Here is a 24,254-nt window from a genome sequence, read left to right as displayed (position 1 = left end):
ATGGTCTTTAACCCTTTCAGAAGCACATGTCAAATACTGCAGCTCAAATCAGGGACATCCAGATCACATATTTTTTCGTATGACTCTGAGTTTGAGGATCTGCTGATACCGAGTTCCGATCCAATGCCTCAGAAATGTATCAAGGACGGGGAAGAAGCACATCTAAATACGTTTTTTCCTAATTTGTACAAAGCTAGCCCAACTACAAAGCCATATAAAAGGATTATTAGTGGTGGTTTCAATGAAGCCAGAAAAAAAATAAAAAATAAATAAATAAATAAAAAAGCTATGTTTAAATATTTTATTATTTTATTTTATTTTATTTATTTATTATTTATTTTTGCAATACAGTGATCCTTCGCTACTTCGCGCTTCAAACATCGCGCTCTCAATCCATTGCAGATTTTTTTTTTTTCAATTTAAAAAACAAAAGCAGGATTTTATAGTGATGTCCCATCCGATCATGTACAGCCTCTCACTCTCCTTGCTGAAGCGTTTCTTTTTCACCAGGTAGCTGCAGCTTGTTAAAGTAAATGATGAGTGACAAGGGAGGTGCTTTGAAGTGGCCAAACAACTACCTTTCAAAGGCCGCCGCCTCGTTAACTTTTCAAACATTGGCTGTAGTTGCTATGGCAACTCCTTCACAACAAACATAAGTTTCATATAGTGAAAATACAACAGAAATGATATTTATGTCTCTCCAAAAATGATGTCCACAAAAAGAAAAGTGATTCGATCTGTATTAATGAGGCCCTATTCTCACACAGTTAAGCATCAATGCAAAGAGAACTGACATTTACAAATACACAATTAAAATAGATATGCAAAATACATATAAAACTTACTCAGACTTTGGTCAAACTATATTTAAAGATTTTAGCAACTCTTTTAACTCAACAAATACACTGGATGGTAATATTTAGTCACAATATACAAACTATGATGCTGGGAACCATTATGAGGAGTCTTGTTTGTTTTGAAGACAACACTCAAATGAACGTAAATCACAATGGACCCGTATTAAAAAGGAAACTACGGTGTCAGTTGAGGGTCAAAACAAACTCATTGGCTTGATCTCTTATTAATTTAAAACTGGCCATTGACACCTTGCGATGTATTTAAATCACTACCTTACATAGTTAAAGTGTGACACTGTGAAGTATGGCAGTGTGGCCATGTGACGTCACCACCCGGCGACATCAACAACAATGGCGAGCTACTAGTTTATTTATTTATTTATTTTTATTATTATTATAACGAAAACATTAAGAGGGGTTTTAATATCAAATATTATAACTTGTACTAACATTTATCTTTTAAGAACTACATGTCCATCTATCCGTGGTACCCTTTAATAAAGAATTATACTTTGGGGGAAAAAAAGGGAAAATTCATGTCTTACATGTACCTCTTTCCAATGCTAAATCTGAATAAATACATTGATTTGGGACGAGGGATCACTGTATCCTCATACATTTGCATTATTTTGCTGCTTGAAGCCTTTAACTCATTCACATAGACATCAAATTCATTTCAGCTCTGAAGGCTGGCATTGGGTTATGATTTTCCACTGCCATTGATGGCAACAGTGACGTCCAATTCAATTTTGACTGGCAGAGCTGCAATCATTCGAGCACTGCTAGCAGCAATCTTTCGATTGAACTAAAGAAAGGAATTTTAAACACAGATTACCCAGAAACCCAGATTTTTACCCGATTCCGATCATCTGAAAATGGCTTGATCGGCCCCAATTTCTGATTACGTCATCAGCTCGGGGACATCCCCATCTGAAATATCAGTTTGCTGGTGGAGTATTCATTCAAGATGCCCTCTTTCTCCTAATGCCCAAATACAATAGCAATTACCAAAGTGGAAACAAAGCTCACAAAGCTCAAATACCAGTGTAAGAATTCACTCCCACCCCCCAACCCAAAATATTTTAACATCACATTTGAGGCCTTTTTATGAGCTTGTATCGTGGCGTTGTTTCTTACACTTGCCATGGTTAGCTACATGCTTGTTAGTAAAAGGTCAATGCATATTTGTATGCATGTGTGCCCATGTCGTTCTTTGGCACCTCAGGAAATAAAAACAGACTTTCACAGTCCAAATCATCACAGCCCTTTTGAAAACAAAAGGACTGTGATGTAGTGCAAACCTTATAGGCCACCCTGTTTGGGCACTTCTTCCCGAGCCCAAGTGGAGGTGAGATAAAACGTAACAATTTGTACATATCTTGATAGCATATCCTTCCACTGAAAAAGATAAGAGATGATCAATGATGTTAGGTCAGAGGCCATTTCAATGTAACCAGCTGTTCAGAACGTCAACGGTGACGCAGAAAATATTTTACTTGACATGCTTCTATATTTAACAACAGTTTTTTTCTGAAAGATATTGCAGCAAACGGTTCGAAGGAGCAAGTTTTACACGCACTCAAAAATCAGGTGCTGCACCTCAAGGAGCTATTCCAAATGAATTTAAATTACAAACTGACTTTCAAGTAGGGACGTATCGATACAGTCCCTGTAAAATAATACACATTGGGAGTTTAGAAAAAAATAAAAGAGGGTATGATATACAGCAAGAGCTTGATTTGAGTGTTTTGATTGCCAAATTTACTGTAGCCTAAGCGGGAAAAAAGGGTGTCACTGGTATCAAACAGTTTAAACTAGACAAAATAAGAATTACAAAATAACCTTACTTCAATAATTTCCGTCAGATGATGGCAGTTTTACAGCTCACTTAGCTGTTGTCATGACTCATAAACAAGGCTCTTATAAATCTAGTTGAAATTCACCTCTAAAATATGTTAAGTTGAAAATGTCTTCCCTTCAAACTGCTACATATTTCGAGGCACTTGGTTTAGCACGAAGGAGGGGATGTTTGCTGGATTTACATGCATCAGGCGAGCTGGCTGGGGGCTTGTCACCCCTCTCAGTTGGCACAGGGCTCAGGCTGTCACTCACCCTGCTGCTCTTGCTAAGATGGGATTTTTTTTTTTCCACACTCAATAGCATTGAATCATTCAGCTGTAACACTGAGATCCTTAGCACAGTGGCCTGTTGAAGCACATCCATATAACAGAGATCAACTGAAGTTACCTACCAGGCAGCGGGGTCATACTCTGCCCATACACGGATGAACTCATCGAGGTGATGAGGACCCAAGATGGAGGCATCCCTGGTCAAATACTCAAAGTTGTCCATGATGACAGCAACAAATAGGTTTAACATCTGGTCAAGGGGAAACATATACAGTACAGGAGGTTTACATATGCTATGAAGGGTAAGCTTGCATTTAAATCTGTTTTGGATGACATTATGTTAGTGTGATGAACAAAGGAAAAGAGTACTAACCAAAAAGGAGCAGAGAAAAATGAATGAAACAAAGTAGAAGTAAGCAAAGTCACTTCCACACTCCTTCCCTGTAGTTCCTGAGAGTTTGTCACATGATCGATTACTGAGACATGAAAGCATGATCTCATGCCACGCTTCACCTGTGGCACTCCTGCAAAATTAATCACAATACAAAACACAGATGCAGAATGTGAACACTTTGCAGCATTTACGATTACGTCAGCATGTCTACAGTATGTTCACCTGAAGAGAAGGGTTAAAGCCTGGAAAAAGGTCTGGAAGTTGTTGTGGTGATTTATTGCTGTGTCCTCGTTCAGCTCGATGTTACCAAAGACCTGGAATAAAGTGAATCTGCTGAACTGTACAGTTGCTTTCAGAGTAGCATTTGGATTACCGTAATTTTCGGACTAAAAGTCACAACAGCCCAAAAATGCACAATGAAGAGGAAAAAAAACATATAAGTCGCACCGGAGTATCAGTCACATTTTTGTGGGGAAATGTATTTGATAAAATCCAACACCAAGAACAAACTTGTCATCTTGAAAGGCAATGTAAAATAAAAATAGAATAGAGAACAACAAGCTGAATAAGTGTACGGTATGCTAACATTACATGACGCACAAAGAAATAACTGAAAAGGGTGCCCGGTATGTTAACGTAACATAGCTATTGAGTTATTCAGATAACAAGAGCGTCACAGAAAATGCTAACAAGTTTACCAAATTATTAGTGTGAAGGGGATAGTTACCTTTCTCCCAGACACCGTATAACTGTTTGCATTAGTCTAACACATTCATTATAGTAAAGCATTTAACCATAGTTTAGGCAGACTTCACTCCATGCCCTTTGACACAGTAAAGGGGACCAACTTATCAGCCCTCGCCTGATAAGCGAAGGAAAAGATGTCAGCATCTCTTTGGACACCCTCGCCATACCAAGGCAAACAAGTTGATAGCTCGGCGCCTTAGACGTCAAGACATGCCTTAGTTTTCATGGCAACCACAACCCAGCCATGAAGGATGACACATGAACTTGACCGCCCTTTCGCCCTGCCCACTCCATCGCAGCAATCACAAGACTGAACACTTAGCTAGCAACTGTCGCTTCTTGGGGACATTTCAATGTATCTGTTGTTTTGCTGACCCTGGATCCAGCATTGCCTCTCCGTCATCTGTTTTTGCCTTGCTTTTTGATCACTGTCGACAAATAAATTGTCAACCTGTTCTCGGTAAGCTTTCTTTAACTGTTCAAAATGGAGTCAGTACAAAGGGTTAACACTGGAGTGAACGCACGGAGTTTGGCCTTTCTGGCCGACTTGCTGGGGCTGTGCCAGCGGGACGCCTACTGGTTCAGCTGTCGCGGTTCCGGTGGCTTGGCTGGGAGCCCGAATTCCTTCAAGTGTCACTCCAGATTCAGCGCTTCTCAGTTGTTTTTCATAAGTTACCGCGGATTTTGAAACACAGGCCTTGAGTGCCCTCTTCCGGTTTAATGTGAAAATATCATGATAATGTGTTAGCGATTTTACACATAAGTCGCTCCAGAGTAGGCATGTACCACTATGAGGGACGGTATGATAACCTTAAGTAAAAATAAGTTAAATAAGTTTCACGGTATCGCAGTATTGCAATTATAGCTCTAAGTCTAAAATGTGTTATTTTGAGATGTATGACTTTAAAAAAATAATTCAAATGAACAGGATTTTTTTTTTCATTTTTCACAACATATTTGCAAATTGGAACATCAACATCAACTACACACAAAAAAAATAAATTAAATGAAATATTTTAAGTAAAATAGAAAAAAATAGAACTTATAGCCTAAACCCACAGCCACAGCTCAATTTGCTAAACATTCCAACAAAAATAATTATTTTCCATAAAAAAGTAAACACACTTCTGAATAAAATTTTAAATTGTAAAATAAATATATTGCAGGGACTTCACTGACTTTAAAAGCTCCATCTCAATATTTTTAGAGACTTGCTCATTTTCTACATATTTCTCTCTCAGTCCAAGTTATGATGCAGGAATGTGAGTATGTTCACCTTTTCTGGGTTAATGTACACGGTGTCCATAAAGTCTCTTTACCATTTCAAAAATTTACTAAAAATGCAATTGATCAGATATTTTTTCAGATATGTTCTATTGTATTCAGCGTTTATTGAAGTTTTTTTTTTTTTTACCTCTTTTAATACACTTCTACATGGGCACCATTAGTTGCACGAAGCACATCAAGACGGTACTCGATTTCTTGCCATGTTCGCAGTAGCATAGCCTCATTAATTGTGGCAATGGCATCAGTAATCCTTCGCTTAAGGTCAGTAATGTCCCTTATCTTTGTTCGATACACGATATCTTGAACATAGCCCCATAGAAAGAAGTCCAGGGGAGTGATATCTTGTGAACGTGGCGGCCAAGGAATTGGCCCATTCCTTCCAATCCATCTGTCTGGAAAATGTTTGATTGAGGACTCCACGAACATGCAGCCCCCAATGTAGTGGTGTACTATCTTGCTGAAAAATGATGGTTGGTTAAAGGTCATTTAGTTGTGGTGCCACGTATTCAGTTAAAAGGTCAAGGTAAACATTTGCAGAAGCGTCATTTGTGCTTCGTGCAACTAATGGTGCCCAGGTAGAAGTGTATTAAAAGAGGTAAAAAAACCGTCAATAAACCCTGAATACAATAGAACAAATCTGAAAAAATATCTAATCAACTGCATTTTTAATACATTTTTGAATTGGTAAAGGGACTTTATGGACACCATGTAACACTTCTACTGTTAATTTTAATTAATTGAATATTAATGGCGAGGGAGAGCATGAGACAGCGCATGTGTATGACTCGTATCATTATTTAAACATTCTACACACACACTCACTCTCTCTCAATACAGAAAGTCGCTAGAGAGAAAAAACACCACAGGCTGGATTATGAAAATGTTATTTTGAAATGATGTTTACAATGGCGTAAGACTTTACAAAAGAGAAAAACTATTTAGCTATCTCAGCATGCTCACTAGCCACGTTAACAGCCTCATTAACAAGCTCACGTTATAGTATTTGTTTTACCATCGCGAGACATACAAAACACGCTGGAATGAACTCTCGTAGCTGGTGAGAAACGTTCATGACAGCGTTTACTTACCGTAAATTTTGTGTAAAGTGATGGATGACGGTCAAATAAATGTTAAATCATGTTGCCTGCATGTCAGCTGTCCTTCCTCCTCTAAGCCGCGGCTGTCTGTTTGTTTTCGGTATCCGAAATACTCTTAAGCTAGACTTTTTGGAGGGGGTTTTGAAAAAGCTCAGGTGTAATTTTGACAGTGACAGCAGTGTCACCGACACACAGGACAGAGCAACAAGTGGGGGGGGGGCAGGGGTAAGTGCTGCTGCTCCAAGCCATTTCTTGCTGGATTTTTGGGACAAAAAAAAAGTAGCTAATACCCTCCTACGGTATGCCGGAAAATTTTAGTGGTTTTGAAACTGTGACGTTTTAATACCACTGTAAACCTTGAAACCCACAACCGGCACATGCCTCCTCCAGAGTAGGGATGTGAAATTTGACTAGTCTCAGATTTTATTAGCGACTAGTCGACTAGTCTATAAGCAATAAAACACACAACTTAATACACATATTAAATAAAGTTTAAAATGCAAAGGTGTATTCATAAGCTATTTTAGCCCAAACATTCTGGAAAAGTTGTTCATTTAAATTCTATTGATGTAACAAAAACTGACTGAATAAAAGTAAATACTTGAAAGAGAAATACATTTCTGATAGGATCACCAGAGCTACCCCAAACTTAGGTGTGTTAGGGAGGCATTACTCTCCCTGGCTGCACAGCCTGTTTACAAAGAGGCAGAGGCGCGAAGACTAAAGCCCCTTTCATGTTCATATCCTGCTAAATTCCTGTGTAATGTGACGCGGGATCTACCCGTGTCATGGCTGTCAGACATGGGGACATGTACACGGGTTGGACACTTTCAGACTTTTTCTGTGTTGGCGACTCGGCTCGGACTGTGAGGGACAGGATTTAAAAAATCTATATCACGTCATTTTTGGTCGGCATCGGCAACAAAATAAACCACAACTTTACAAAGATGGATGATGGGCTTTTTCTTCCTCGGCTCTAAGATTCAGTAGCAAAGTAATTGGTAAGACTTTACAATAAGGGTCCCTTAAACAACATTAGTTAATGCATTTTTAGACAATAACTCATGTTTAGGTAACATGACAATAATATAATTAATCCCTTATCTAACATTTTTAACATATCAATTAGTGTTGCACCAATACCATTTTTTGGCCCCGATACCGATACCTGGCTGTGCAGTATCGGCCGATACCGATACCATACTGATACCACCCTGTTTATATATATATATATATATATATATATATATATATATATATATATATATATATATTAGGGCTGTCAAAATTATCGCGTTAACGCGCGGTAATTAATTTTTTAAATTAATCACGTTAAAATATTTGACGTAATTAACGCACATGTCCCGCTCAGACAGTATTCTGCCTTTTGGTAAGTTTCACAGCAAGGCTTTTTGTGCTGCAGCACAACAGCGAACTCTTGTGGTCGCTTTGCGACATGGTTTATTTTTTTTCTTGCCAGTTCATATACGTTGTAATGTTGTGCTTATATGATCCTTGGACAAGATTTGTCCGTAAGTATGGTTGTTGTAAAGAATGTACATATTATGTTAGTAAGCGAAATGTTCTATTTTTTGTATAGGACGCTTTTTGTTTATGTTTAGTGAACCCGTATAGCGTGCTAAGCTAACGTTGTTGCTAATGCAATGCTTGTGTACTTTTTTTGTTGTAGTTTTATGACGGTCTAAAGAGGACAATGGTTTGAGACTATTTTATTAATAAATCAGATGAAAAAGGAAGAAGTCTGATTATTAAGGCGTCGTTCACTAGCTGTCTAGCTTTGGAAAAAGTAGACGCTTTGGAGTGAGGACAGCATTGACAGATTTAAATGACAGTAGAGTGAAATGCCCACTACAGTCCTTAAGTACCGTATGTTGAATTTACAGTGGGGAGAACAAGTATTTAATACACTGCCAATGGATTTTCCCATTGGCAGTGTATCAAATACTTGTTCTCCCCACTGTATATATCCATCTTGTGTCTTATCTTTCCATTCCAACAATTTATTTTACAGAATATATATAATTTACAGAAAAAAATGGCATATTTAATGGATGGTTTGAATAGCGATTAATTGCGATTAATTACGATTAATTAATTTTTAAGCTGTAATTAACTCGATTAAAAATTTTAATCATTTGACAGCCCTAATACATATTTATATATACATATATATATACATATATATATATATATATATATATATATTATACATCTATAAAATATGCCATATTTTTCTGTAAATTATATATATTCTGTAAAATAATTTGTTGGAAAGATAAGACACAAGATGGATATATACATTCAACATACGGTACATAAGGACTGTAGTGGGCATTTCACTCTACTGTCATTTAAATCTGTCTATGCTGTCCTCACTCAGAAGCGTCTACTTTTTCCAAAGCTAGACAGCTAGTGAACGACGCCTTAATAATCGGACTTCTTCCTTTTTCATCTGATTTATTAATAAAATGGCCTCAAACCACTGTCCTCCTTAGACCGTACTGAAACTACAAAAAAAAGTACACAAGCATTGCATTACCAACAACGTTAGCTTAGCACGCTATACAGGTTCACTAAACATAAACAAAAAGCGTCTCATACAAAAAATATAACATTTCGCTTACTAACATAATATGTACATTCTTTACAACAACCATACTTACGGACAAATCTTGTCCAAGGATCATAAAAGCACAACATTACAACGTAGGCGTCAGCCCGAGACGTCGTGCAGCCATAATGAACTGGCAAGAAAGCAATAAACCATGTCGCAAAGCGACCACAAGAGTTTGCTGTTAGACAGCACAAAAAACCTTGCTGTAAAACTTACCAAAAGGCAGAATACTGTCTGAGCGGGACATGTGCGTCAAATATTTTAACGTGATTAATTAAAAAAATGTATTACCGTGCGTTAACGCGATACTTTTGACAGCTCTAATATATATATGTATATTTTTTTCCCCCCCAAAGAGCTACATAATTGGATGTGAAATCATTGCTATCAAGGCTTTGTCAGGCTGTTGCTTACCTTTGCAAAATAGGAAAAAGACTAGTACAAAGTATAATACTAGCCCAACAGTAAGAAAATAAAAATAAGTTCATAATAATAATGATAAACTCTGAATGAACTGAGTAAACTTTTTTAAACCTCTCAAAGGCCAAACAGTGCAACTTTCATGAAATTATTGTCACATTCTGCTGCTGGTTGGATTGTGTTTTGTTGCTGGGCTGTTAGTGGGGGCGTTCCTGACGTCGCACCTGAAACCAATGCAGGCTCATCAACGCAGCATTTAAGCACGGGTGATCTCAGAGAAGGCTGCCGAGATATTTGCTTTGCTGATCGCCATTTGACATCTCGCACTATAGTCTCGCTACATTTGCTTGTTACGCCCCTGCATTGGGTTTTTTCTGTTAGTGTGCTGCACTCGTTTGTAACCTCTACCCTGTGCAGGTATTTGAGTGTTTTTATTTTGGCTTTTTGGCTCGCTGCCTATCGTCTTAGTTAACCTTCGAGTTTGTAGTATTGAGCTCCGTCGACCTGCTGTCACGGATCCTTTTGTTATTTCTACTATCCCGCGATAGCGTGTTATGTTTTTGTTTGCAATCATTAAACCCTTGTACGTATCCCCCGCTTGTTGTCCGCTTCGAGGTCCAACCTTGTTTCCGCATTTGCAAACGCTAACAATTATAAGTAATAATAATTGACCACAGCATCCCGTCTCTCTATTAGCCTCCTTTTTTCGGGAGGGGGGGGAGTCCCTTATTTCTATTTCTGAAAGGTGGCAACCCTACTTTGGAAACAGTTCCCAAATTACTGCAGCATTTCTTTAAGTAAAAGACAAAGTAAAGTTGACGTAGTGAACTGACCAGAGATTGTTGCACCGGTCCAGCGCCCTTCCTCTGGATAGCAGTCCTGCTCTTGCAGGCTCAAACTCGTTGTGTTCATTCACGTTTCGTCTTCAAATGTTTTATCAGGTTCGAGGTATTGAAACTGGCCGATTTAACTCCACATCTCGAAACTTTTAGGCCTCAAATCTTGCATGCAGCCATTGATTTTTATCGACGGGATTTCTATTTTGAAATATTTCCCGACCGCCCTCATTTCTCCTGGTTTATTTTTCCTTCATATGAAAAAGCAGCCTTGTCATTGGTCAGGAGTGGCTATTGGCCCGTTTTCATTGGTCTGGAGCAGGCCAATAGCGATAGCTGCTTGGTGTTCACGTGTCATCACACAACACAGAGACAGAGTGTAGTGAGCGCCAGGAGAAAAAAAAAAGGCTGCGGTCAAATGTTATAATAATGGACCGGTAAATGGTATCGGCGCCGTCTTTGTTGGTACTCGCCGATACCGATACCACCATTTCGGGCCGGATCGGCGCCCTCTGCTGATACTAGTATCGGTATCGGTGCATCTTTAATATTAATTAACATGAGTTAATGCATTAGTTAATGCATTTTAAGACAATAATTAATGTTTAAGTAAAATTACAATAATTAATATAATTGTTTATCTAACATTTATTAATATATTAATTAACACGAGTTAATGCATTAGTTAATGTATAACCAGACAGTAACTAATAGTTTGGTAAAATTAAAAATATATATACGCCTATATAGGGTTAGGGTTTGTTAACTTAAGCATTTATAATTTCTTAGTTAAGGGCCACATGTGCTACACTTTACATTAAGGGTCCAAAAAGCATTCAGTAATGGTTAGTAAAGGTTAAGGGGGGGGGGGGGGGGGGGGTAACCTAAGCATTTATAATTTCTTATTCAAGGGATACGTGTGCTACATTTTACAGTAAGGGTCCAAAAAACATTTAGTAATGGTTAATTAAGGTTAAGGTTAAGTAACTCGTATGAGGTACGTTCATGTGAAATAATACCATACTTAAGGTTAGGTTATAATATATAATATAAATAATACATTACTTAACATTAATTCACATATACATTAGTGCATTAATAAATAGTTGTTAATGAATACTGGTACTAGTAAGTGATTGTTATTTTAAAATGAGAAACATTGCTCTGTTAGTCCTTGGGTGCTGCTAACCTAACCTTAAGTATGGTATTATTTCACGTGAACGTACCTCATAAGTATTATTCATTCATTCATTCATTTTCCATGCCGCTTTTCCTCACGAGGGTCGCGGAGGTGCTTGAGCCTATCCCAGCTAACTACGGGCAGAAGGCAGGGTCCACCCTGAACTGGTTGCTAGCCAGTCACAGGGCACAATGAGACAGACAGCCATTCACGCACACACTCATACCTACGGACAATTTAGAGTGTTCAATCGGCCTAGCGTGCATGTTTTTGGGATGTGGGAGGAAAACGGAGTTCCCGGAGGAAACCCACGCAGGCACAGGGAGAACATGCAAACTCCACACAGGAAGGCCGAAGCCTGGGCTCATAAGTATTACTTAACCTTAATTAACAATTACTGAATGTTTTTGGAGCCTTATTGTAAAGTGTAGCACATGTGTCCCTTAACTAAGAAATTATAAATGCTAAAGCCCCCCCCCCCCCCCCCCCCCCCCCCCCTGTCTTTATTAACCATTACTGAATGCTTTTTGGACCCTTATTGTAAAGTGTAGCACATGTGTCCGTAAACTAAGAAATTATAAATGGCTAAGTTAACAAACCCTAAACTCTAACCCTATATAGGCCTATATATTTTTTTAATTTTACCAAACCACTAGTTACTGTCTGGTTATGCATTAACTGATGCATTAGCAAATGCATTAACTCAATTTAATTAATATATTAATAAATTTTAGATAAGCAATTATATTAATTATTGTAATGTTACTTAAACATTATTGTCTAAAAATGCATTAACTCATGTTAATTAAGGGACCCTATTTGTAAAGTATTACCAAGTAATTTCCTTGATTTCAATTTAATTTTGCTGTCTTTTCAGTTTGCCATGTGATAATCGTGATGTTTGTTTACTGCTTTTCGTCTTACTACGAAGAAAAGGAAAATTATTATCTGCCCGCCATGATATTTACGTCATCAGCATTCGCACTGTGACCGGGAATTAACTGGCTGCTTTCATGCATGCCATGCCCCGGTGAAGTCCTAAACATTACACTAGGACGTGACCCAGTTAATGTCCATGTCATCTCCGTGTCAGTCAACCCGGCAAATTGGCTTTTAGACATCAGGACTGCCACTTTAAATCCCGGGACTTAACCGGAGTTCAGCGTATGTCTGAAAGGGACACAAGATTGTATGGTGCTGCGTTTAACTGACTAGTAAAATTCGAAACGTTTAATTATGGGTAAGTGGTTAAACAATAAGCTGCGCAGATCCCTACTCCAGAATATAAATCGCACCCCCAGTCAAACTATAAAAAAAACTACGCCATACAGTATTATCCAAAAAATATCGTACATGCTTGCACTTTAGATAAGTTTGACAATTTCCTCTATGCATTTGTGAGGAATAAACCTGGCATTTTTAAGCATTAGTGATTTCAAGCACAACACAAGTATAACAACTCACCTGCATTCCAATGATGGCATAGATGAAGAAGAGCATTGCAATGAGGAGGCAAACATATGGCAGGGCCTGGAAACAAAAAAATATATATATATAAGATGGCATTAAGTAAGGTTCATCACATTTATGCATACAGTGTATCACAAAAGTGAGTACAGCCCTCGCATTTCTGCAGATATTTAAGTATATCTTTTCAGGGGACAACACTGACAAAATGACACTTTGACACAATGAAAAGTAGTCTGTGTGCAGCTTATATAATAGAGTTCATATATTTCCCCCCCCAAAAAATTAAAAATATAGCCATTAATATCTAAAAATCTGGCAACAAAAGTGAGTACACCCCTTAGAAACTACATCCCTAAATGTCCAAATTGAGTACTGCTTGTCATTTTGTCACTCAGCATTGTTGCAGAGATTGAAGAGGTGAGGGGTCAGCCTGTTAGTGCTCAGACCATACTCCGCACTCTACATAAAATTGGTGTGCATGGCTGTCACCCCAGGAGGAAGCCTCTTCTGAAGACAGTACACAAGAAAGCCTGCAAACAGTTTGCTGAACAAATGTCAACAAAGCACATGGATTACTGGAACCATGTCCTATGGTCTGATGAGACGGGCATACTCACTTTTGTTGCCAGGGGGTTTAGATATTAATGGCTAGATTTTGAGTCTTTTTGAGGGGAAAACAAATTAACTCTTACTATACAAGCTGCACACAGACTACTTTTCATTGTGTCAACATGTCATTTTGTCAGTGTTGTCCCATGAAAGATACACCTAAATATCTGCAAAAATGTGAGCGGTGTACTCACTTTTGTGATACACGGTATATTGTCTGCCACCGCTGGACTGGCCATCGGGCATACCGGGCATTTGCCCGGTGGGCCGATGGCGATTTTGGGCCGGTCCTGAATTTTTTTTAAATTTTTTTTTACCTAACAGCATTAATCACATTGGTACACAAAACTGGTAGATCGGCCCATCAGTCAAGATTGGTTATGGGCTGGACCAATTACAAACGAGGGCCGATGCCCCCTCCCTCTTGATCAGAGGTATCAGATATACATTAATCAGACATACAGAGAGAGGAGATAAACAAAATGGATAACTACAAGAAAAGGAAAGGAGGCGCGGAAAAAATTAGAGATAGAAAGAGACAAGCCCTTCATGCGGATGCCGCTAAATGTTGCCGGTGGCGGAGCTTCCTCTTCAGCGACAGCAGCAACCGCAGGTTACGATGGCGGGGGTGGCCGTCAGGTGGATGAGGGGAAGGGGAGGCAGGAGGAGAGACCCGCGGCCGCCGGCGGTCCGAGTGGAGGGGAATCTGAACTTCAGGTAAGAAGTGTTGAACTGCAGTCTATCTGGTTCAGATATGAATTAAGCGTGGGTGTAGTTTATTTTCATTGCGCTCGCTAACTCTTAACACCGCCAGTAGTTATAATTAGGCCATTAAGCAATTTAGCTAGCTGTGCATGCAGACTAACATGATGGGGTTTCTCTAATGCTGGACGGTTTCTATGATGCTATTCTAGTTGTAATTATGTTAGTGCTTAAGTAACTTTATTTTATTAATTTAGTTAGTTAAGTATTATCTCTATTTGTTAGGTAGTTAAAAACTTTATAAGGTCGAGCGGACGCGCCGGCGCGTCCGAGCACATAACTTTTTTTTTTTTTGTAAGACAACACAGGCAAGATCTAGCCTGGTAGTTTCCATTCAAACTTCTGTCAAAAGTGCGAAATCTCAACTATATGACAGTTTATGAGTGGTCTCAATTGGCCAAGTTAAACCATATTTATGATAAGTCGATCACTCCATGCAGACTTTTGGATTCCTCTAAGTACTGTATAGAATACATGATTCAACTGAGTAAAAATACCAGCACTGTGATCATCAGAGCAAGTCCATCAGGTGACATTCTTTTTCACCTCTGTCTCCTTTCACTTTGAAGGTTCCCATGTTTGAGGAAGCATTTGGTGTTGCTGTGCAAAGTGTTGCTGCAGTGGAGGTTCAAGGTTACTGTTTATTGATATGGTAAGTACATTAGTCTGTGAAAATATCACTTAATTACTTCTGCTAAGTTGGTTTGTTTGTGTACGGTATAATTCAAAAAGTTATGGACGGATCTTAGTGACATTTTCAGGAAACGTCCACTCTGGGACAAGGAAGAGATGATTCAATTTAGATTTAGAGGTGATCCGGATCACTGTCTTGATCCAGGATTTTTTTTGAAGGATTCTTTATCATTGCAGGATAGGGCGATTTTCAGCATATGTGTATGCAACTCCCAAGAAAATTGCCCAGATTGCTTGTAAAAAAAAAAAAAAAAAAATACAGGACATGTCCATGGTAGTTGCTAAGAAATGACACATTATGATTTGAATTCTGCCAATATTCTGGGTACTGTGATCCAGTACATGAGAAAAATAGGGGCTTATCACATTTTTTTGACACAGTGAGGTAACAGATGAGGGTACAGACATACAAACAGGTCTGTGCTCTCTGAGTGTTTTTATAGTTACAGTCTGTAATTTACACATTTTAATATTCATCTCAACTCTGTGTCCTATTTTTCAGGATCCCATCATACTTTGTTCATTGTTTGTTCAGGATTTTGCCCTAAGTAAGTACTATATGGAGGATATGATGCAACTATTTTCCCAGATTTTTCTAGAAACCAGTACTGTGATCATACAAGTCCATAAAGTGTTATTCTTTATCACTTATCTTCCTCTGTCTCCTTTCACTTTTTAAAGGTCTCCGTGTTTGAGGGCCTATTCTGTGGATATATTTATTTGCACTTTTATTGATGCAGTAAATAAATAGTCTATGAAAAAATTACTAAATCTGTCATTTATTCATTTTAATATATTCATCAATGATCATGTCTCACCTCTATTCCGTATTAATCCCTGTCCTAATTTCAGGATTCCATCATACGTTGTACATTGTTCAGGAGGTTAACTAGACCATGCAGCCTTTTGATATCCGCTAAGTACTGTATAGAATATTGGGACTGGAAGGATGGTGTATGTTTAAGTCTATGTTAAAGTATATATACACCAACAAGACAGTGTGAAAGCATTGTCACAAGAAAGTTTGTTTTCATTCATAGGCTTAATTGTCTTTCCATCAATACCTGGTGGGCCGGTCTCGGCTCAAAATGCCCGGGCCGATTTTTTGTCCCAGTCCAGCCCTGTTGTCTGCCAATGACACTTACACTGCCACTCATTCTCTTGTTGTTCTTGCGTTGTTTTCATCAACAATGATGATAACAAAAATATTTAGTTGATGAACAATTTTTTCATGACAATGATGTGACGATAACGAGCTAAAAATGTGGCTTGGGAGACTAGAACATAACGAGACAAATGCCCGTTTTCGTTTGACGGGACGAAAACGAGACAAAAATGCGACATCCTTTCTTTCATATGTTCACAATGCGTGATATTTCCATATTGTATGTGGAGTAAGCCAAAATGATACATCGTTTAAACATCGCCATCGCGATGTGCGCATGCGCAATCGTCCCATCGTAAGAACGTGCAATAGTTTTTTTGTTTTTTTTTTTTATCTCACAAACGTCTTGCACTCACAGCCTCCCTCCCTCTCCCAGCTCTTTGTTCTTTAGTCACTGTGGCACTCGATTATTAAATTTAACGATGTTGACAGATGGTTGTCTTCGATCTTGCCAGAGAAGCCGACTTCACATGCGCCTGATACATCAATCATCGTTTAACTTGTTAAATAGTTGCTGCGCAAGGAAGCGTGCGCTGGAATGAATGTGTGTGTGTCGAGACGTTCGAGGCAGCCGGACATGTTATGTCATGGCAATTAATGCTAGAAGTGATCTTGAGGAGTTTTTAATCCATACATTTCACTCAATCAAAGACAAGGTAGGTAAACAGAAACATTTAATAAAGCCAAGCATTTTTCTACTACAGAACTTTATTCTAGTTAAAAAATGATTCGGTGGGAGAGTAATGTTTAAAACTGATTATAATTATTAAATTTGAAGTTCTTAAAAACCATTTATTAAAATAGATAATATACTAGTATATACATTTTTTTAAATCATACTTTGGGGAAAAAAGTGAAAAAACTTGTCATATATGTATCTCTTTCCAATGCTAAATCTAAATAAATACATTGAACACACACCAAAAAAAACTTTTTTTTTTTTTTTTTTTTTGGGGGGTGCGCTGCTCTGCGATTTTTCACTCATCGTGGCCGGTTCTGGTTCCCACTAACTGCGAAAAACAAGGGATCACTGTACACTGTGGTCATGGTGAATCATCCAAAGTCTTTCCAAACTCCTATTTAAGTCATCTCTGTTTTGTGAGAAAAAAAAAAGAATTTCTGAAAATAAAAAAAAAAAAAAAAATTACTCACTAATGCAGTGCTTCTCAATTATTTTCTGTTACGCCCCCCCAAGGAAGACGTAAATGTTTCGCGCCCCCCCCCCAACTCTCTGCCGCCACTGTAAATAGTATCATTCGTCTATATTACTATTATAAGTACGCCTCAGCCTAACATTGTGTCCTTTTTTTTCTATTAAAGAAAAAAAGTAACATAGATCAACTTATAATAAAGTATAACTTTTTTAACATTGTGTTGCTTGTAACAGAAAAGACTTAATGCGCATCAATTTGCCTGAAGTTAAAAAAAAAAAAAAAAAAAAAAAAAAAAAAAAAAAAGTCACATCCAAACTGTAAAAATACACTCAAGGTACATTTTTGACCATTTGATACTGAAAAATAAAATGTAATAAAATCAGTAAATAATAACAAATTCAAATTGATTAGAAACATTTACTCTTCAGGACAACATGTCAAAAAATTTGACCGAAAAAAAACAAAACTGAATAGAAGGGGGGAAAAAGGTCTCTGGACAGAAGGAAAGTTTTTATTTTCGCTGATTCACCACAGTGCTCACTGGTTTACTGATATAACACTGACAAAGCGGGACGATTGTGACAATTGGCAATATTCGGCACATTTTCGCTGAAAAACAATCAAGCGGCTTGTCAATGAGATTGAGGTCTAATGTCTTTAAGTGGCGTCTTAACTGATTTGGCTTCTCCGCTATAATCATTTTTAGACTCAGTAAACAGTGGTCTTTCCTCATTTCCCACTATATTAAAAGTCAAAGGCAAACGGCCCGAAAAAAGCGCATTCTCGGCGGCCGAGGGAGAACCGTAGGTGAGGGCGGTGGTCGTGACGATCCCAAGCCGAAAACGGCACTTCTCGGCCGGACACGTGAGAAAGACAGTGGGTCGCTGCGTGAGTCCAGCTCTGCATGAGTCTCTTCCGTGTGCTCTTGCTTACTTCAAAAATACTGCACGCACTTTGAAAATGAGAGCGCCACTGCCACCCACGGAGTGGATGTGCAAGTACACTTTATTCTAGTACGGCAAAAAAAAAAAAAAAAAAAAAAAGCATGTTCCCCGAGGTCACTCGCGCCCCCCCTGGCATCGCTCTGCGCCCCCCTGGGGGGGCGCGCCCCACCATTTGAGAAGTACTGCACTAATGCGAGATGTGCTGCACCTCTCCCTCACTCTCATCACCGGTGTTAAGGATGTGTCTAAGGCTACGTCCACACTAGGACAGATAATTTTCTCTGGGATATTTTTATACCTGTCCACACTACGTTTAAGGTGTGTTTAAGCCCCCCTTGCTTCTGCAAGTTACGCCTGCATTTGCACAAACTACAGTGGGGAGAACAAGTATTTGATACACTGCCGATTTTGCTGGTTTTCCCACTTGCAAAGCATGTAGAGGTCTGCGATTTGTATCATAACTTCTCTTCAACTGTGAGGGACGGAATCTAATACAAAAAAACAGAAAATCACGGTGTATGATTTTTAAATAATACATTTGCATTTAATTGCTTGAAATAAGTATTTGATACATCACAAAAATCGAACTTAATATTTGTTACAGAAACCTTTGTTTGCTATTACAGATACCAAACGTTTCCTATAGTCCTTGACAAGGTTTGCACACACTGCAGCAGGGATTTTGGCCCACTCCTCCATGCAGATCTTCTCCAGAGCCTTCAGGTTTCGGGGCTGCTGCCGGGCAACACAGACTTTCAGCTCCCCCCATAGATTTTCTATCGGGTTCAGATCTGGTGACTGGCTAGGCCACTCCAGGACCTTAAGATGCTTCTTACGGAGCCACTCTTTAGTTGTCTTGGCTGTGTGCTTTGGGTCGCTGTCATGCTGGAAGACCCAGCCACGACCCATCTTCAGGGCTCTCACTGAAGGAAGGAGGTTGTCAGCCAAGGTCTGGCGATACATAGCCCCATCCATCCTCCCCTCAATACGGTGCAGTCGTCCTGTACCCTTGGCAGAGAAGCAGCCCCACAAAATGATGTTTCCTCCTCCATGTTTCACGGTTCGGATGGTGTTCTTGGGGTTGTACTCATCCTTCTTTTTCCTCCAAACATGACGAGCCGAGTTTAGACCAAAAAGTTCAATTGTGGTCTCATCCGACCACATGACCTTCTCCCATTGCTCCTCTGGATCATCCAGATGGTCAGTGGCAAACTTCAGACGTGTCTGGACATGCACTGGCTTCAGCAGCGGGACCTTGCGTGCGCTGTAGGATTTTAATCCATGACGGCGTAATGTGTTTCCGATGGTTTTCTTCGAGACTGTGGTTCCAGCTCTCTTCAGGTCATTGACCAGGTCCTGCCGTGTAGTTCTGGGCTGATCCCTCACCTTCCTCATGATCAGTGATGCCCCACGATTTGAGATCTTGCATGGAGCCCCAGAACGAGGCAGATTGACCGTCAACTTGAACTTCTTCCATTTTCTAATAATCGCTCCAACAGTTGTTATCTTCTCACCAAGCTGCTTGCTTATTTTCCTGTAGCCCATCCCAGCCTTGTGCAGGTCTATTATTTTATCCCTGATGTCCTTACACAGCTCTTTGGTCTTGGCCATTGTGGAGAGGTTGAAATTTGTTTGTTTGAGCATGTGAGAACAGGTGTCTTTTATACAGGTAACAAGTTCAAACAGGTGCAGTTACTTCCGGTAATGAGTGGAGAACAGGAGGGATTCTTAAAAAAGAACTAAGAGCCGAAATATTTACTAGTTGGTAGTGTATCAAATACTTATTTCAAGCAATTAAATGCAAATTTATTATTTAAAAATCATACACCGTGATTTTCTGTTTTTTTTTGTATTAGATTCCGTCCCTCACAGTTGAAGAGAAGTTATGATACAAATCACAGACCTCTACATGCTTTGCAAGTGGGAAAACCAGCAAAATCGGCAGTGTATCAAATACTTGTTCTCCCCACTGTATGCATTCATAAAAAGGAGCAGCCTAATGTGTTACGTCATTGCCCGTGCGGTTTACCTCTGAACCGGAAACCTATTACTCGCCGGCAGGAATTTTAAAGAGAAAATTAAATTACTGCACGTTCAAGACCAGGGGTCGGGAACTCCATTTTGTGATCACTGTTTTTTTTCGTGAACGCAGTTGAACACATCACACGAGAGCAAAGGGAGAGCATGCTCAGCTTTTACGAGCAGTCGCGGGGTTGTGATCGAAATAAATCTTTAGAAAACAACAACGAAAGCCTGACTTCATTACTTGAGATGTTACAATTGGTGCTCAGTTGCACTTTCACCACTTGGAAAAAAACAAATAGAAACATATGGTGTGGTGCTGCGTATTTTTCCTGGAAGCCGCAACTAGGAGTGCTTCTGCATCACAGTAGTGATCCTGGATGTGGCGAAAGAACTGTAAGAAAACAATTATCTCCGCATAATCAGCAATGGGAGGACCACAAATGGGCACTGAATTGAAGCATATTATAGCGACGTAGTTTGAAGGTTCAAGAAAAATGTGTGGAAAAGAAAAGTGGAGCAGGAATGGCACGTATTGATCGTCCACCTCCATTGTTTACGATGCCATCATGCTGCACTAAAAATGGCGACAGCATGACGTCACTTCCTTAGTATCCGATTCTTGCACGGATAAAAGGCAGATTAGTGTAGCCGACATGCCTGCATGTCTGCTCCTTTTTTTTAAATGGGATTTCAGCCCGAACCGTTTGACCGATCGGCACAGTTCAAATATCGAAACGACCGGAATTTTCACACGACGCAGAGAACTTTTCGAAAGACCCGGAAACATTTTCTGTCTACCCGTAAACGTTGATTTTTAACCGATTTTTGGAAAAAATCAAAATGTATCTAGTCCTACAATTTTTGACCAAATCACATAATTTGGGCATCAAAAATTCCGTGACGGTGAGGGGCATAAACGTTGTATACAGAATTTGGAAAAAATTGACGGCTCCCTGGAAATTTGCCAAAAACCATGCCCATTCGCCCATTCATTTTTCATGGGAAAAACGTTACACCGCACAGCCCAAACCGTTTGACCGATCGGCACCATTCAAGTATCGACACGACCGGAATTTTTGTGCAACACAGGGAATTTTTCAAAGGTCATGTCCCTGAAATGTCTCCAAATGACCTGATATGACCAGGCCATGCAACCCCAAATGTCCCCAAATGACCTGATATGACCAGGCCATGCAACCCCAACTGTCCCCAAATTACCTGATATGACTAGGCCACGCCCCCCAAATGTCCCCAAATGACCTGATATGACTAGGACACGCCTGCCAAATGTCCCCAAATGACCTGATATGACCAGGCCACACACCCCAATGTCCCCAAATGACCTGATATGACCAGGCCACGCCCACCAATTGTCCCCAAATAACCTAATATGTCTAGGCCACGCCCCCAAATGTCCCCAAATGACCTGATATGACTGGGACACGCCCCCCAAATGTCCCCAAATTACCTGATATGATCAGGACACGCCCCCCCCCAAATGTCCCCAAATGACCCGGACACATCCCCGAAATGTCCTCAAATCAACAGGAAGCGACATGCTATGACCAGGACGTGTCCTCCAAATGTCCCCAAATCAACAGGAAATGACCTGATATTGTTCCCGAAATTTCCCCAAACCAACCTGGGCAGGGAAAAGATCTGTATCTCCACACAGCAAAGACCCAGAAAAATTTCTCCAGAAATTGCAATTTCTAGTTGAAAATGATTTACTGTTTTTCCTGCTGAGTGTGTATTATCCTCACCAAGGTAGCGTTGTCCGTGTAGACGCTACAATATGTGCTCGTCTGTCTGTGTTCATTCAGAATTATTGGAAACGTTTATTTATTTATTTTTTTTTACTAAAACCTTTTAATTTTACAGACGAAAACATTTTGAGTAACTTTCGACTAAAACTAAATTTGTATGAGATTTTGTCGAGTAAAACTAGACGAGGACGAAGAAATTTTGAAATGACTAAAATATAACCAATACTAATAAGTATTTTCGTCCAAAAGACTAAAACTATAACAAAAATTAAAAGAGCTGCCAAAACAACCCTGCTCTACATGCATCTTTTTTCGCACATACAGTAAATTTGATCCTACTTTCTCGGCAGGTTACCAGGAATCTATTCTGCACATGACCATTCTTCGTTAACAATCCAAACATTCACTCTTACCTGCCTTTTTAAATCTTTTCAATATACATTTAGGAAAAGGGAGACATTTGCTGTAATTATTAGTGCAGCTTCTGTCCATTTATATTCAGCATAAAAGCCGTCACCGCCGACATTAAACCTGCTATAAATTCCCTCAGCTGTAGCCATGCACTTTGCATTTAACTTCCTCAGGGATTTAAAAGGGAAAGCTACCACTGACTGAAAATCCAGCTGTAGTCTTGTCAAAACTAGTTTGTGACTTTATAAGGTGAACATAGCTTGCAGTGTGCCTCTGCAAGCTTTTAGCCTTCTATTTCTCTGTTACTTGTGATGTTTATCTGTATAAGAATCACAATGGGTACATAAACTGGTGGAGTTGCTTTCTTATCTTTAGGAAACATTCATCTTCCTTGTATCTCTATTCTGAATGTCATGAGAGAAACATCATACAATCTGCATTTCCTCTCCGTTTAAAATGTGGATGTGATATAACTGATTGTTATTTGGGCTTGTTTGCTCACCTTGAAGGACTGAACAAACGTCCACAGCAAAATGCGAATGGTGTAGCCCTGCCGTAGCAGTTTGATGAGCCGAGCCGCTCGGAACAGCCTCAGGAAGCTCAGGTTAATCATCTTGTCCTGGAGGAGATGAATGGGAAAAGGAAAATGTTTACAGAGAAACAACCTTAGGACAAATACATTTCCCTTTATTTGTAAAGTATGGATTACCTTCAAGCTACTGAAAATAATATAATGAAAATAAACGGAGCATTTTAATTCGGAAATACTTAGAAGCTGGGCAATGACATGACATATACAGTGTTATGAAGAAGTATCTGAACCTTTTGGAATTTCTCACAGTTCTGCATAAAATCACCATCAAGTGTGATGTGTTTTTTGTCAAAATCACACGGATGAAAAAACGGTCTGCTTTAACTAAAACCACTCAAACATTGATAGGTTTTCATATTTTAATGAGTGTAGTATGCAAACAATGACAGAAGGGGGAAAATAAGTACCGTATTTTTCGGACTGTAAGTCGCAGTTTTTTTCATAGTTTGGCTGGGAGTGAGACTCAGGAGCGACTTATGTGTGGAATTATTAACACATTATGATATCATTTCACATGTTATTGTGGTGTTTTGGAGTGACACTGATGGTTTGGTAAACGTGTTAGCATGTTCTTTATGCTATAGTTATTTGAATACCTCTTAATAGCTATGGCCGTGTTCGCGTTCTGCCTTTGGCAATGTGTGTTGTATTGTATTATTGACTTTTTTTATATTGAAATGCATGCTTTTAGTTTGTGGCACTTTCACACCCACGTGGGGGCGCACTTGCACTTGTTTACGTGAAGAAGAGCGCTCACATGCCAGAAGAAGACCGACAGCTACGTAGCTCTGCCTGAGTGGGCGAGTTAGCGAGAGAGAAACACTGCTGCGAACCTACGTTCTTTGTAAATGCTTGTAAAATATCTCTACAGTGGCAACGCCTGTGTGTATCATCTTTTCTGTTGTTGTTGTGTGTTTTCCACCCACGATCCGACACTTGGAGCCAATTGTGTGGTTGTTTGAACCATGTGCTAATGCTAGCGAACGCATGCTACCCGTTTGTGTCATGTCATTGCTGTAAAAGCACCTAATTATCATTTATTTACTTCGATGCGAACCTGTTTGGTATCGAGGACGAAATT

General features: G+C 39.3%; 1 protein-coding gene across 8 annotated transcripts in view; it reads right to left on the bottom strand.

Annotated features, from left to right (window-relative positions):
- Positions 1-24,254, bottom strand: part of cacna1bb (calcium channel, voltage-dependent, N type, alpha 1B subunit, b) — a 411,213-nt gene that overhangs the window by 46,639 nt on the left and 340,320 nt on the right. For 7 of the 8 annotated variants that reach the window (XM_057818689.1, XM_057818692.1, XM_057818684.1 and 4 more), the window contains 5 exons: positions 23,084-23,200; positions 13,047-13,112; positions 3,603-3,694; positions 3,360-3,510; positions 3,109-3,236 (listed from right to left, as the gene is read on the bottom strand). In XM_057818689.1, coding sequence (XP_057674672.1) covers positions 3,109-3,236; positions 3,360-3,510; positions 3,603-3,694; positions 13,047-13,112; positions 23,084-23,200 — 554 coding nt within the window. Of the gene's footprint in view, positions 1-2,158; positions 2,256-3,108; positions 3,237-3,359; positions 3,511-3,602; positions 3,695-13,046; positions 13,113-23,083; positions 23,201-24,254 lie in introns of all 8 variants that reach the window. The other variant, XM_057818685.1, reaches the window with a different exon arrangement.

The sequence above is a fragment of the Corythoichthys intestinalis genome, chromosome 17 (genome assembly GCF_030265065.1).
Source record: "Corythoichthys intestinalis isolate RoL2023-P3 chromosome 17, ASM3026506v1, whole genome shotgun sequence".
In the NCBI taxonomy this organism is placed as follows: Eukaryota; Metazoa; Chordata; class Actinopteri; order Syngnathiformes; family Syngnathidae; genus Corythoichthys; species Corythoichthys intestinalis.
The sequence above is the reverse complement of the archived record's forward strand: the minus strand, read 5'-3'. Positions and strand labels throughout refer to the sequence as shown.